Below are 16,208 nucleotides of genomic sequence, written 5' to 3'. Positions count from 1 at the left end.
TGTCTTACATCAGACATCCCATCTTACCTGAACGCATCATTTGGCGAGAGTAACTGTCATAGAGATAATTGGATATGGCTCAGAACAGCTCTTGATTTGAAAACACCGCTGGGTTCACTTTTACAAAAAAGGTAAGAAAACCAGAAATATGCGTGACATAATAAATCAGTTGCATATGTGATAACTGAAGGCACGAGCGTTCCATCAAGGTTGCAGTTACGCGTAAAACCGGAGGATGTCGTTGTTAGCAAGAAATTTGTACCGCCTTGTAACTCACAAGATTGAAAGACTTGTGAAATAAAGTTCACGTGAGTAGAGTGTTCTTTCCCTCCCATAAATTCAAAAAGTGCAAAATGCAGTTTGGATTTATTTATTAAAATAACAAAACATACTCAACCTTTAACTATTTTTCCATTAGGCACATGATACTGTGTGTGTTGCGCTACAAAAAGTTGACCTAATATTGTTGCAGGAGCGGATTCAGTGCTGGCGTCCGGTGGTTAGCGGATGGAGAGCATCATAACAAACTCTGAGGAGGAGCACAGAAACAAGAGAAACTCCATTTAACTTTATGTAAGTTAAAAAAAAAAAAAACTCTCCCTATTTTTCACCTTCAAAGTCAATGTTTCCATCCGCGTTGATGTCCAACTCCTTCAGGATCTCCTCAAGCTCTCCTTTCTTCAGCTTCTCACCCAGCAGGCTCTTGGCTGCCTCTTTCATCTCATCCTGCGTGATCTTCCCATCTCCGTCCAGGTCAAACTTTTCATCAGACCAGTGAGAAGGTTGAAGGTGACATTAAAGTTATCTTTTCCACTGAAATTGTAAAATCCAGACCCACCTGTAAGAATGCCGACTGGAGCTCTTTAAGTCCCAGCATGTCTGCTGTCTCTCCCATCATTCTGGGTCCCATGAGTTCCGTAAAGTCTTCAAAGTCCATGAGCCCGCCCACTATGGAAGGAGGATTTGCAGCACTTGAAGTATGAATCGATAACTCTCGTATTGCTACACATAGGGATGCCCACACTTTGAGTGGCCCCTTAATTGTAAAAAAAACAAATTCTTCATAAAGGTGCAAATAAAGTATATATTTTCCCTCCAAATCGGGGGAGGGATGGGGGATGAACATGCAATCTGTAGCGTATTTTAAAGTTGTAATGTCATCAATCACCTCTAGATGGCAGACACGTTATGCTAACATTAGCAACGTGACAAGTGGCCACCATTTTTGTTTTGATTGCTTACAATACAAACTACTGAAATGTGGCTTTTAAATAAATTATGCCCAACCTATAATTCACTATTTTCTCCACAAATTATGAACATTGAATTTACATTCTAAATCATTTAATATCAGCATACCCCTTGTTTACTACTATAGATGAAAAATTGCGCCTCCCCCTGCATAATGAGCACATTTGTGTCCTCACTCCTCATTTTGATCTGCTGCACGATCTCCAGAAGTTCCATCTCGGTGGGCATGTAGCCCATGGTCCTCATGCATTCCGCCACGTCTTTGTAGTTCAGGTAGCCGTCCTGGTCGTAGTCAAATTCCTTGAAGGCTTCTTGCAGCTCTGTAAGAACAACGCCATCACCTTGAGAGGTGCTCGCACGAGCCGATTAGCGCCGCTAAAACTTTAATTGGGCTGTGATGTGGGGAACTACTAAAATATAACAGCAGCGGCCGATTTAACCTTTTCACGGAAAGGTTTTAGTACATTTGATTTGGGAGACTTACCGTCTAATTCACCTTGGGCTAATTCTCTGTCCTGTTGAAACGACATCAACACGTTAATAGAACATAATCAGCGAGACGCAAATTTGGAAACATCTTTTAAATTCTAATGGAGTGCTTCTCAACATTTTTTCTGGTAAAATATCTTTTCAGCCAAGTACCCCTTTAACCAATGCAAAGCATTTTTGAGTAAAAAAAAAGAAAAACAACTTAAAACATGGCATCAGTATCTGAATTATTAAATTAGGCCCTTTCAGACTTCATTTGTTTTGATCCACAAAAAAGGAATCAACCTAAAGTGTCCTCTTTTGGATCCTAGAAGAAATCTGTTGTCCAAAAGAAATGAATTCATTTCTATGTTTTTCACAAACAAAATAACCAATATGAAGTGTCAGACCTGCTTTAAAAAAGAATTTTGAAAACACATTTGTCCACAGAAAAATATTCAACATGAAGCGTCCTGTTTTGGGGTTATAGTCGAGATCTGTTCACAAGAATAAATCATTAACGTAATTATGAATACATAATTTGTTCACAAAAAATAAGTGTCGGATCTGTAAATCATTTTCAATAATTATTTGTCCACAGAAAATTATTCAACATAAAGCATCCTCTTTTGGGATTACAGTAGAGATCTCTCCACAAAAATAAATTATTAAATTAATTAAAAAAAATAATCCTCTAAAAAATAATCAAAATTAAGTGTCAATACATAATTAGAAATACAATTTTGTCCACAGAAAAATATTCAACTTTTGGGATCACAGTAAAAATGTGTTCACAAAAACCAATCATTAACTTGAAATAAAGTAACCTACAGCCTAAACTATTAACTTATATTTACCCAAAAGACTTATTTCAATAATTATTTTTAAAAGATTTTTGCACGCGTTTGATTTAAAATCTCCAGTACCCTCTGAAGTTCCATCAAGTACCCCCGGGGGCGCTAGTACTCCCATTTAGCACGGCACAGAAAACAGCAAGAAATACAATTTCTTCATGACTTAGATAATAAACTAGAATTCCACTTGTGAATGACGAGTGAATGAAAGGGCGTTTCTAAACTTTTGACTGGAAAGATTGCGCTCCTTGAGCCAGCAACTTGAAAATCACCTTTGACGGAAGCTAAGCGAGTGTGGCGTTAAGCGTCAGCTAATGAGCCACTAATGCCGTACGCACAGCAGGATAAGCCCGCCGCGCTCATGTGTGCACAGGTGGCAAAATACTACTCGTCAAAGGAAATAAAGATGGATTCAAATTTAATGCTAAAGGAGGAGTATGAAATTTTTCCCCATGACATTTTTAATGTTAGAGCAGTCATCATAAATAGTGGAAAAAAAACAATTTTTTTTATTCTACTTTGCTGTTTTTCGCGTTGCTAGCTAACGTCGGCGCAAATTTTACGTCAAAAAATGTGAAAGGCGCAACTGAAACTGACCTTTTTGTGGTCATTTTATTTATTTATTTTTTAAAGTCTTCTTTTGCCAAAGCCTTTTTGGACAAAATCACGAGTCGATAAAATACAAACAATGTGGAGTAAACATTTTTGGACAGGTAAACTTGTTCAAACTTATTTCATTCATTTGAACGTAGGCTATATGCTAAATATGTTTTCCTTCTTAAAGGAACAATGTGTAAAATTTAGACATGCAATAATAAAACCGTAAATGTAATTAACTCTTTTATGGCCAAGCGTTATCGGAAAATATATAAATAAGTATTTTTAGCCTTTTTACTCACCTTTCAAGGCCAACAGAATATTGTGTGCTAAATCTATGTAAATATGAGTGGTATCGTATGAAATATTGATTTTGATTCATTACTTTGAATTGCATTTAGAAAATAGCTTACCTATTAATTCATTTGAACATAGGCTATATGCCAAATATGATGTTTTCCTTCTTAAAGGAACAATGTGTAAAATTTAGACACATGCAATAATAAAACCGTAAATGTAATTAACTTTCAGTGCCAAGCGTTATCGGAAAATATATAAATACATATTTTTAGCCTTTTCACTCACATTTCAAGGCCAACAAAATATTGTGTGCTATGTTTATGTAAATTGGTATCGTATGAAATATTGATTTTGATTCATTACTTTGAATTGCATTTGGATAATAGCTTACTTATTAATTCATTTGAACGTAGGCTATATGCCAAATATGATGTTTTCCTTCTTAAAGGAACAATGTGTAAAATTTAGACACATGCAATAATAAAACCTTAAATGTAATTAACTCTTTCAGTGCCAAGCGTTATCGGAAAATATATAAATAAGTATTTTTAGCCTTTTTACTCACCTTTCAAGGACAACAAAATATTGTGTGCTATGTTTATGTAAATATGATTGGTATCGTATTAAATATTGATTTTGCTTCATTACTTTGAATTGCATTTAGGTAATAGCTGTGTTATATGTGTGGAAACACTGCCATCCAATGGTCACAGTTAGCATTACAGTGCTCAATTGGCTTATTTTAGGTAAACACTAGTCAAAAGTGTCAGCTACCCTCCATAAAAAAATGGATTCAACCAGAATTTTTTGAATTTATTATTATTACTATTTTAAAAGATAATTCTCAACCATGGCGCTGAATGAGCAAATAAAAAATGCTTTACAGATGCAATTTTGTTTTTGTTTTTTTTACTTGCGCATAAAAAAATTAATCTACTCACAGCCCCGAAGACGCTGTTGAGCACGGAGTTGTAGACTTTGTTCATGCTCTCGTTGTTTTTCTTGGACTTTTTGGAGGACTTCTTGGGCGTCTCGGACACCGAGCTGGACGGGGACGCCTGAGACGAGGCGCTTCCGCTTTTGCTGGACCCAAAGACATTCGTTTTGACAACTTTGTCTCGTGTGTAAAAGTCCCAAATAAAACATACCCATCTGTCGCAGCGGAGTCTGCAGAAGTAGTTGATGTTGTTCTCTCTCCTGCCTTGGACATCCTGGGAAAAAAAATAAAATCAATAACTAAATATTTGGGTGGTTTCTATTGTCTGCAATGTCCTTACCTTTATGTGTCCCCCTCCGCTGTGTCCAGAGTTGTTCCTCTCTTTGATCTCTGGGTGTTTGTCTCCTCCGCTTGACCTCCTTCCATGGGAGAAGCTTAGCAGCTAATTAGCAGGGAGAACGTGCTGCCAAATAAAGCGAGACGTGGGATTGGCTAGGGCCATGCCATTTGCTTCCTTACGCCGGGCTGTGGGAAGGAGAAATCCTAAAATAGAAATGAATTTAGTTGACAAATGAGTTATTGATCTGAAATGTCGTCATTGATCACAAGGTAGATCTAAATCATCTCACTAGTTGGGGTTTGGCGCCACCCTGTGGTTGGTAGTGGTGTATGACATATATATATATATATATATATATATATATATATATATATATATATATATATATATATATATATATATGGATTTTTTTTTAACCCAGTATGAGTATGGCATTAATAAATGTAAGCCTAAAATTAATGTTACATTTTTAATATATGCAATTAGACATTTTCGTTTTATGGAAATGTCTTAGTGTAGTAATACATTACTTTGTAGAACAATGGAAAAAAATGACGTCAATCTTCAAATTGTCAAGTGTTTGTTTAAAACTGAATTTGAAGCGCTGACCCTAAACTAAAACCCTAATTTTCATCATTTTCATTCTAATAATTCATAACTATTTTAATATTGTTACCCATAATTCCTCATTTATTCCCACTGTTCTCACCAAACTTTGTAACCTTCCTTCTTTGCCATTACTCTTCCGATTTACACCATTCTAACTTTAATTCATTCCACCGATTCCCGCCATTCCATGAAATACATTTTCCTCTTCCCACAATGATAAAATTTCCCCACAATTCCACTTTTTCAGTTTTTCCCTTGTATCTTCTACATTATTTGGCCTATTCAAATCGTTCCAACTTTGTAATATTCAGACTACCATTATCATTCCATCATTCCACTACTATCATTCCACCTTTCAACGCCTCTTCCTTCAAAATTTTCGCCTACACGCAATTTCTTCAGGAATTGCACATTTTCTAGTTAGAAATTTTAACCCTAAATTGAAACCCTAACCTATAATCAGAACCCTATTAATTAATTAACACCCCAATTTGTGTCCCAATAATAATCATCGATGAAATGTTAGGTTTCTTCTTCTCCTTGTCTCCTCCCCTTTATGGTGCTCATCAGCTGACTGGGACGGACGTTTCCCATTGGCCGGCGGCTCTTCAGCTGCTGCAGCCACCTGGATGGGACAGAAATTGTCTTCAGGAGATCAACACGTGGCAAACGTCCATGTGGTCCAATAGGATGTTATTTTTGAAGGCACTTGGAGTTTAGTGTTTTATATGTTGTATGATCATGTTGGAAACAAATAAATGTTACTTTAATGCAAAAATGATCTTGTTTTACCGTGTTTCAACATACCTTACCTTAAAACACTACTTTGTAATCTTAACCCTGGTTTTAAATTCTTCTTTGTACTAATCTTGATATATAGACAGAATGCCTAAACCTTTAAAATCTTAACCCCAATTTAACACTAATTTAAAATCGAATTGTAGCCCGATTGTGAAACCCTATTTGAAAACCAAACCCTAAAATGAAACCCTAACCCTTAATCGAAACCCTTTGAAACATTATGCCCCTTTTAAAACCCTACTTTGAAACCCAAACTCAAGAATTAAACCCTAATTTGAAACCCTTGTATGGGAGTAAACCCTGTTTTGAAACCCTAACTGTCGTATTAAACCCTAAATTGAAACCCTAATACGAAGGTAAACCCTACTTTGAAACCCTACCTCTAGTACAAAGCCCTAATTTGAAACCCTTGTATAAGGGTAAACCATACTTTGAAACGCTAACAAACGAATTAAACCCTCATTTGAAACCCTAATATTAGGGTGAACCCTACTTTGAAACCCTAACTCAGATATTAAACCCTAAATTGAAACCCTAATTTGAGTGTAAACCCTACTTCAAAACCCTAACTCTAGTATTAAACCCCTATTTGAAACCCTACTTTGAAACGCTAAGCCTCAAATTAAACCCCAATTTAAAACCCTAATATGAGGGTAAACCCTACTTTGAAACCCTAACTCTGATATTAAACCCTAAATTTAAACCCTAATTTGAGGGTAAACCCAACCTCAAAACCCTAACTCTAGTATTAAACCCCAATTTGAAAGACTACTTTGAAACGCTAACCCTTAAATTAAACCCTAATTTAAAACCCTAATATTAGGGTAAACCCTACCTTGAAACCCTAACTCTGATATTAAACCCTAAATTGAAACCCTAATTTGAGGGTAAACCCAACTTCAAAACCCTAACTCTAGTATTAAACCCCTATTTGAAACCCTACTTTCAAACGCTAACCCTCAAATTAAACCCTAATTTGAAACCCTAATATGAGGGTAAACCCTACTTTGAAACCCTAACTGTAGCACAAAGCCCTAATTTGAAACCCTAGTATGAAGGCAAACCCTACTTTGAAACCCTAACTCTAATATTAAACCCTCATTTGAAACCCTAATATTAGGGTAAACCCGACTTTGAAACCCTAACTCTGATATTAAACCCTAAATTGAAACCGTAATTTGAGGGTAAACCCTACTTTGAAACCCTAATTCTAGTATTAAACCCAAAATTGAAACCTTAATTTGAGGGTAAACCCTACTCCGAAACCCTAACTCTAGTATTTAATCCCTATTTGAAACCCTACTTTGAAACGCTAACCCTCAATTTAAACCCTAATTTGAAACCCTAACTCTAGTACAAAGCAGTAATTTGAAACCGTAGTATGGGAGTAAACCCTTTTTTGAAACCCTAACTGTTGTATTAAACCCTAAATTGAAACCCTAATATGAAGGTAAACCCTACTTTGAAACCCTAACTCAAGTGTAAAAACCTAATTTGAAACCCTAGTATGGAAGTAAACCCTATATTGAAACCCTAATTCTCGTATTAAACCCTAAATTGAAACCATAGTATGAAGGTAAACCTTCATACCTTGATACCCTAACTCTAGTACAAAGCCCTAATTTGAAATCCTAGTATGAGGGTAAACCATACTTTGAAACGCTAACAAACGAATTAAACCTCATTTGAAACCCTAATATTAGGGTGAACCCTACTTTGAAACCCTAACTCTGATATTAAACCCTCAAATGAAACCCTAATATGAGGGCAAACCCTACTTTGAATCCCTAACTCTAGTCTAAAACCCTACTTTGAAACCCTAACTCTAGTCTAAAACCCTAATTTGAAACCATAACCCTGGTTTAAAACCCTAAGTTTAAAATTAAAATGAATGTAAAACCAAATTTGAAACCTTTATCCTAGTTTAAAACCCACTTTGAAACTCTAACCCAAGCTTGAAAACAAAATTCGAAACCGAAACCTTTTTCAAAACCTTAATTTGAAACCCTAATTTGAGGGTAAACGCTAATTTGAAACCCTAAAAATGGCAAACCCTACTTTGAAACCCTTAACTCTAGTATAAAACCCTAATTTGAAACTTAACCCTAGTTTTAAACCCTAATTTGATACCCCAACTCTAAACCCAATTTGAAACACAACCCTAGTTTAAAATGATAATTTGAAAAAATAATATGAGGGTAAACCCTACTGTGAAACCCTTAACTCTAGTATAAAACCCTATTTTGATACCCCAACTCTAGTTTAAAACCTTAATTTGAAATGTAACCCTAGATTTAAACTCTGATTTGAGACCTTAATATGAATGGAAAACCTAAATTTGAAACCTTAATCCTAGTTGAACACCTTACTTTGAAAAAACCTAATTTTAAACCCAATTTTGTATCATAACCCTAGTTTAAAACCCTAAATTGAAACTCAATATGAAGGTAAACCCTGCTTTGAAACCTAACTTTTGCATGAACCCTAATTTGAAACCCTAATATGAGGGTAAACTTTGCTTTGAAACCCTAACTCTAGTATAAAACCCTAACTTGAAACCCTAATATGAGGGTACATACAATAATTTGAAGACCTAAACTTTGTTTAGAACACTCTGACCTTAACCAAATTTAAAATCATACCTTGAAACCCTAACCCTACTTTCACACCCTAACCCTACTTTCACACCCTACTTTTAAACTCTAACGTTATCCCTGTGTGTTCGTAAAATTTCTTTTGGTGACCTTTTGACCCACCCGTCCAACTCATCATCTTCCTCTCACAGTCGCAAAAAGAAAAACGTAAATTACACCCGGGTATAGTAATTCATGGTTATGGTTTACAAACACAAGTGAAATTTAAGTGGACTCTGGCGCCACTCTGTGGTCAACAGGCAGTTAGGCAAGTGGCAGCCCATTTCTTCGTTGTTCACTGACCTACAGCCCCCCACCAAATTTAAATTTTATGTTTGCGTGCGAATCAATCGAAAAACTTAAATGTCATTAATAAGAAGCAAATATATAATAATAATAATAATAATAATAATAATAATAATAATAATAATAATAATAATAATAATAATAACCTTTGTATATCCTGCAGATAAAGACACTTGCTGCATTCGATGACAGTATTATGTAGGAATTTTAAGGCTTGGTTTGTTCCTGGTCCACATCGGAGCGTTTGAGGCGAATGTAAACAAACAAACAAACAAGAACGAGGGCTGATTGCCGTAAATTGTAGTTCTGCGGCGAATATAGCGCATTTAGACCTCGAGCAAATCTCCCTTTGCTTTATTACTTTTATCTGTAAAAGTACAATATCGTCAAATCGTTCCACATATTTCACTTCCTGGACAATCTGTACAAATGACGTTGCGGCGTCAAGATACTATAAATACCAAAATCATTATCGTAATGTTTAAAAAATAAACGTGCACTTTTCCAAGTCGGAAGCCGGAATAGGCCGACGTCTAATTTTACTTGAACGCAACTGCAGTTGATTTGAATAATACGAAGACGTCGCCGCCATATTGGATGTGGCAAAATCAGGAAACGAATTAGAAAAAAAAGTCTCACACTGTGAATATCGCAACTTTTCGACTTAAACTCACATGACTTCCGGTCGTATTTGGCCATTCACTATCCTGTTCTGTAATAAGGTAGTCCCAATTTAATTTAAATAAGTAAAAAAAAAAGTTATCTTGCACTATGTGCAGTAGAATTCCCTAAAGAAAAACTTTGAAGCTTAGAAGGTTAAAGAATACTAATACTAATACTAATAATATGCAATAAACCGTGCAAATGACTTACCATAATACATTGCCGGTCCCATTTGCATTCAATTGGAGATCTTTGTATGGGCCTCCATCTTTGGGGTGTGGACAATACTGCATCTGTCTTTGCATTCATCCAAAGCATTCTCATGAGGACGAGGGTGGTGGTCGCCATGGTAACCAGGCCAAAATAGTCGGGGAGGGATGGCCGAGACACGAAACCTCACAGTTGGCGAGTCTGCTTTTCCCGCCGCTTTGAAAACTAAACACGCCGACAGTTTCAATATTCACACCTGTTATTGGACTTTTGCTATGCTGCCTGGAATTTGTTCCCCTCGTGCTTGCGGTCACGGCTCGCTTTTCTCTGATCCCTCATCTACGCTTCAAGCCTCTTCTTTTTCAGCAACCGCCTTGTTAGACCTGTAAATTGCGCTTTGCACAGGCGGTTTTGCCAATGTGATGTGTTAGGAACCCTCAAAATGATGTCAGGGATGATGTTCATGTTGCTTTAAACCCAATGATATTTCAAAAAGCCCCCCCCAGGAAAGAGAAAACCGCTGACCGTAAATAAGATTAGAAAATTGCAGACCTAAAACTGCATACTCTTTTACATTATCAAAAGAAAGACACGATATACAGTAAATCAACTTTGAACAACTGTTAACTACAGGTTACAGGTTAGTCTAAAACAGAAAAAAATGACAGAGAGCACCAAAGCGCCCCCCTCCTTATTTTATTGCAATTACACTTTACATGGCAAAAACAAAGGCCACTATTTGAGGACTGCTTTTAACTGAAAAAAAATAAATAAATAAATAAAATGCGGATCTTCAAAAGTTAGCCATAACAACATTTATTTAGCAAATTTAATTTATATTAACAAAAGTTCCTAGTCCATTTGAGTGATTTAAGATTTTGGGTTATTTTTTATGCATATCTTTGTGAACAAGCTACAGATGTGTGTTAGCATTAATGATGCTAACACAATGATGCTTTTAATGATGCAGTGTAAATTCATTACTTTTCCATTGTGGATATGTGTGTGTATCACAAGTGGCTCATGAGGCTTCGTTTTCCGATCGGCATTGGCATTTAATTAGAAATTTAAAACTGTATCTCGCGAGTAAACGGTATTTGTGAATCTAAAAAAAACAAAAACAAAACGTGTATAACGTGAAAAACATTAGTGAATCTGAAAAACATGAGAAAATTGTGAATACAATTATAGATTTTAAAAACACATGAAAATTGCGAAAATATTTCTGAATCGGAAATGAATATCGCGGATATTTGAACGAACGCGTGAGGATCAGAAATACATTTGCGGATATTAAAATCGTCTGAACGTCACAGTACGTTTTGCGGTTCTTAAAATATTTGCGAATCACAGAAATATTTGTGGATTTAAAAAAAAAACACTTGAAAATCGGGGATTTACCGTATTTTCCGCACCATACGGCACACTGTATTTTTCGGCGCACTCTTGATTATGGTGGGGTTTTTTTTCCGTACTTAACACAAATTCATAGAATGCTCCGTATTAAATAGTGAATACTCAAATATACAGTCGACTAAAATAGGGGACTTAAATAATGCTTTCTGAATGGTTTATCCCTGCTAGCATAGGTACAATACGAAGTACATAACGGTCTATGATTGGTTTATCGCTGCCAGCGTACATACCGCATATATTACCTAATGTTTGTTCTCTGATTGGTTCATCGCTGTTAGCGTATCCTGTCCCCGTGTCAGCGGTAAATTGTCCAAAAATCGCTTCCTGAAACATTTTTCCGCATTTTCGTACTCAGTGAACACACAAGGTGCACCAGATTGTAGGGAGCACCGTGGATTCGTTCGAATATTTGACTTGTGCTACGATATTCGCGTATAACTATGCGAACAAATCTCTTCCCTTAGAATTGCCCCTTGCGACCTGTAGCCATTAAGTTAAAATGCTCCATTCAGCATTTTTCCATAAGCGGAGGACCTTGCGATTCCAACTCACCTTGATAGCAAATTTCATATAAAGTGAGTGAAAAAACAGACTGCACCACACAGGGAGTAAGAAGTATATAACCAAGTGTATTCCCTCTGTTAATGTACACATATTTAGAGTCATCTCACTGGAACACTTTACAATAACATTTAGAAAGAACAGGGGCGATATCGGGGGAGTATGGGGTGAGGCAGAGAGTAAAAAAAAAAAATGGCGGCAGAATGGTGGCCCAGGTCTGTCGGTATACAGACAAAACAGATAGAAAAGCAATCATTAGAAAACAGTAGGGTGGATAAAAGGACATACAATCTTCCATACAGAGAGAGAAAAGAAGTTGCGGGACCGAAAAATGGATTTGAGTAAGCAGGATGAACAAGTACGTACCCCAATTTTTACCAAAGGCAAACCGATAACAACGAAAAAGATTTTCCTCATTGCCCAGGATCGTGGACATTTTTTTTTTTTCTTTTCGCAAACAGGAATGATCGTCAGGAGGGAACACGTTTCTCTTTGCGATGGCAAATATTTAGACATTTCACAAACTTTTTTCAGCTTTTTTTTTTCTTATCGTGGTACATTTGTCTTCTTTTAACAGAGCTGAGAAAATTGGAACACTAGAGTACTTGATAAACTCCCGTCTTCCGGGGAGCCCACAAAGAACCGCGAAGGCTGCTCTCGGGTCCGGTCAGACTTGGGCGAGGCCCTTCGAGGTTCCATCCGTGCCGCAGAATTCTCATTCTGTCCTTTCTCAAAGCGAAGACAGCGAAGGCCGGACGGGTCCTGGTCGAGAGCCTCTGCGGATTTTAGGCGGTGAAATGGTTGGGGCGTAACAGAGTCTTAGCTACACCGTCTCGGCCAAATCTCCGCGTCTACGTTGCCGGTCCGTAAATGGAGCGAAGAGGCGAACTTCTTTTCCGCTTTGATGTTTGCCACAGAAACAGTTTCTCCGTTGGCTCACCAGGGGGCGCCGGAAACACGATACGGACGTCCGAGGGGAATTCGTCCAGCCGTCAGTCCGGAGTCTTCTTCGAAGGTAAATTGCTACTATGTTTTAGTTTATTTTTTCTCAGAACTCCACGGAAAGAAAAATTAAAGTCTTTTGTCCTCGATGAATACTACATGCGTGAAACACGGCAGAGTTCGCGTCGCGCCAGCTGCTGAGCACCGTAGACGTGGCACGGGCGAGCGAGAGAGAGGAGAGAGATGGCGAAGATTGGATACTGTTATCGTTGATACTGATGGTGTTTCTGTACAGTACTGGAGAAAGAACTGAACCCAATCGGTTGTTGGCACAGGAAGTATCGAGAAGTGACTTCCGAGCAACGCTAAAAGTTAGCGTTGCCGTCTCCTCCTAGGAGTTAGGATGGCTCGTTTGAATGTGGCGTTTCCCGCCTCTCTGCTTCTCTCTCTCCCAAACGCGAGGTGCCTCCGTGCGTCGCGGCGGCGCTCCCTCAAACGTAGTACTCCTTGTCTTTGTTCTTCTTGTTCTTGGGCGCCGTCTTGGCGGCGCTCGGCGGCTTCTCCTTCACCAGGGTGCCGTTGCTCTGCGTGGCCGAGTTGCTTATGTAGTTACGACTCTGGTCCACCTGGTAGGAGCCCTCGTCCCGGTTGCGGTACTTGTACATGGCGTAGAGCAGGATGAGGATGCAGAGGGCGGCGGCCGCCACGATTCCCACCACCATGCCAGTGGTGCTGCTCGACTGCTGCACCTCCACGGCGCCCGGTAGGCCTCTCTCGGGGGAGGTGGGGTCTAAAGTGGGGGCGTGGGGGAAATCGGGAGGGTAGGTTATTCCCGACGCCCTGCGGTTTCCGGGGTCTGACGAGGGCTGGGCCGGCGGCAGCAGCACCTGGTCCCGAGTGTTCATTTTCCCGGCCGGGATGTTGTTGCCGCTGCCGCCGGCCGCCCCCTTGACGCGGGGGCTGAGCTGATCGGGGTCGGCCGTGGGGGTGGAGGACGCGGGCGGGCGGCGCGAGAAATGGCGATCTCGGGGGTTTTGGCCCTCCGCTCCCGGGGGAGGGGGGAGGACGGTCCTGTCGGTGACCAGGGGGGAGTTTTTGTAATAGTCCTCGTCGTCCGACTCGGTCATCTCGCCCGAGCCGTACGCGGACACTTCCGCGTTTTCCTCGCAGTCCTCCTGGTCCATGGGGCAAGGGGGGCGCATGTTGGGCAAGGGGAGGGACTCTTTGGTGGTTTCGAGTAGGGTGAGGAAAGGGCGATAAGTGGTGGGGGGCGGAGGGATTACTGGGTAGCGGGTGGCCATGGAGGGGGGGTCTATCGAATCCACCGTTATTATGGGCAAGACTATTTCGCCTCCTAGGACAAGAAAGAGAAAGCGGAGGGGGGAACGGGTCAGAAGTCGGGACACAACTCGGACACGCCGTGAAAACAGAAACATTAGTAGTACAGCACTACAACTTCACATGATGTTAGTTATACTCAATCAGTCTACGCTATCTCATTAAGGACGCAAACGTGGAGCTGCCAATGCCAGGAAACATTTGGACTGGCAAACTCATTCTAATGTACTTGCAAATACGTTTGAATACATTTGTAGGCTAAATGCTAACAAGTTACAACGTAACAATTTTGCCCATAACTCCTATTACTTTCCGCCACAGATTTATACAAATGAATCACCTAACAATGTCGCTTACTCGTCATGAGAAGTGAAGCGAGTGGTGGCCATCTTTCGTTGCCATTTGCTAAGCTCACTTAATTTAAGTGTTTTGGTAGTTTTCACATTTTCATACTCTGTGGTGAAAATGCCACGATGTGTGGCGTAGTTATACCAGTGCTTCTCAAATAGTGGGGCGGGCCCTCCAAGGGACGTGAGGTGATGCCGAGCGGGGGCACGGGTGACCCCAGGGAAATTTTAGGTATACTTATACAATTTTTATAGCTAATATTCTTATTTATAGTCAGTGCGTCGAGTGGGGGGATGGGGTTATACAACTTTTATATAGCCGAGAAGCACTGAGTTATAACAATAAGTATGAGTTAGATAAGTACTACATTCACGTTTTATTGCTAATATATGGTAATGGTAGTATAATAATGTGATTTTAAATTTACTAAGATTTTCATGTTGTCAAAGGCAACAACAATAAAGTGTGATGTTAACAAAAAAGGGACAAAATTTGCTGCAAAATGTAAACGTAACCTCTGTCAGCCACAATTTATTTTTCTGAGATAATGTTGCCGCGTTATAATGCGTTTCTTCTTTTGCAGCCTCGTTGTTTCACAGATTTGATAGCAATTTTTATCACCTACCTTCTTACGAAGAATTTTCTTATGACAGTTAAAAAGAGAAAAGTAAGAAAATGTTAATGCTTGCAATGAAAAGTGTGTTAGATATGCGGTTTTACAGCCTCAAAAACTTTACGGGAATTTTTTTTTTGTTTTGTTTACATTGCCCACCTTATTATTTGCTCGATTATGGAATGTGGTCTGCTTGGGGAAGTGAACAGAATAAGATTTTCATTGTATGGCATTGCTATCCATATGACAATAAAACTCTTGAATCTTAAAAATGTATATGAAAAAATATATATATTAAAATAATTAAATATTTAACTATTTATAATTATTATAATTAAGTATAAAAAACCCTAATTTTTGGAATCACTTTATGGCTATTATTTTGGAATTTAACTTTAGCAATAAAAGAGGGGATATTATAATATGCACTGAAAAGTTCACATACGGAAATTTGTTTTTTTGAGAAGCTGGCATTCCGCCATACAGGTATCAGAGTATCAAATAAATTGCTAGTAAAAGTTGTCAATAACAGCAACAACATAAAATGGCTGCCCTCTGGATTCAGCCATAGGGAGGGTTTTGAGACTTTATTTAAATGTGTCAAAATTTGTACATGCAGAAGTCAAATAGATGAAATAAAAGATTTTTTTTAGCATTTGGCCAACCAATAATTAAAAAAAATAAGCTGTTTACAGTGGTTCAGGTCCTTTTTTGGGATTTATTATTATCTCCATCATTTTTTCCCATAATGCCACGGGGCATACATATGTGCAAGTCAATACCCCGTGGCATTATGGGGAAAAAAAGGCAGTGTTTTTAGCATTTAGCCCACAAGTATTTCCGAACGTAATTGCAAGTAAGTTTGAACATTTTAATACGTTCATACCTATTTCCAAATATGTTCAAAAGAGTTTCCGGTCAAAAAAGTTTACCCCACATTGGCAGTTCCACGTTTCCGTACATGAGCAGTCAGCTAACTCTATGATGCTAGAACACTGTCTACGCTAAACCTGGCTAACGC

At 38.6% G+C, this 16,208-nt stretch overlaps 2 protein-coding genes across 7 annotated transcripts in view; both read right to left on the bottom strand.

Annotated features, from left to right (window-relative positions):
* Positions 1–354: 354 nt before the first annotated feature.
* Positions 355–4,897, bottom strand: LOC148428808 (calcium-binding protein 2). The gene is made up of 8 exons (XM_088406337.1): positions 4,748–4,897; positions 4,619–4,681; positions 4,412–4,553; positions 1,736–1,766; positions 1,428–1,571; positions 839–948; positions 612–759; positions 355–529 (listed from the first exon to the last, which is right to left on the bottom strand). The coding sequence occupies exons 2-8, from the start codon at positions 4,678–4,680 to the stop codon at positions 501–503; spliced, it is 666 nt and encodes a 221-aa protein (XP_088262463.1). The 5' UTR covers position 4,681; positions 4,748–4,897; the 3' UTR covers positions 355–500.
* Positions 4,898–11,994: 7,097 nt separating this feature from the next.
* The window catches only part of nrxn2b (neurexin 2b), a 444,830-nt gene continuing 440,616 nt past the window's right edge, over positions 11,995–16,208 (bottom strand). For 5 of the 6 annotated variants that reach the window (XM_088405168.1, XM_088405495.1, XM_088405321.1 and 2 more), the window contains one exon: positions 11,995–14,242. In XM_088405168.1, coding sequence (XP_088261294.1) covers positions 13,380–14,242 — 863 coding nt within the window. In that variant the 3' untranslated portion in view covers positions 11,995–13,379. The remainder of the gene's footprint in view (positions 14,243–16,208) is intronic. The other variant, XM_088405575.1, reaches the window with a different exon arrangement.

The sequence above is a fragment of the Hippichthys cyanospilos genome, chromosome 1 (assembly GCF_059441005.1).
Source record: "Hippichthys cyanospilos isolate Australia breed blue-spotted pipefish chromosome 1, RoL_Hcya_1.0, whole genome shotgun sequence".
Taxonomy (NCBI): Eukaryota; Metazoa; Chordata; class Actinopteri; order Syngnathiformes; family Syngnathidae; genus Hippichthys; species Hippichthys cyanospilos.
The sequence above is the reverse complement of the archived record's forward strand: the minus strand, read 5'-3'. Positions and strand labels throughout refer to the sequence as shown.

Coding starts and splice junctions, on each gene's coding strand:
- LOC148428808 (XM_088406337.1), bottom strand. CDS start 4,680: ATGTCCAAGGCAGGAGAGAGAACAACATCAACTACTTCTGCAGACTCC. Junction 4,554..4,618: donor GACTCCGCTGCGACAGATGG/GTATGTTTTATT, acceptor CTTTGGGTCCAG/CAAAAGCGGAAGCGCCTCGT. Junction 760..838: donor TCCAGTCGGCATTCTTACAG/GTGGGTCTGGAT, acceptor TCTGATGAAAAG/TTTGACCTGGACGGAGATGG.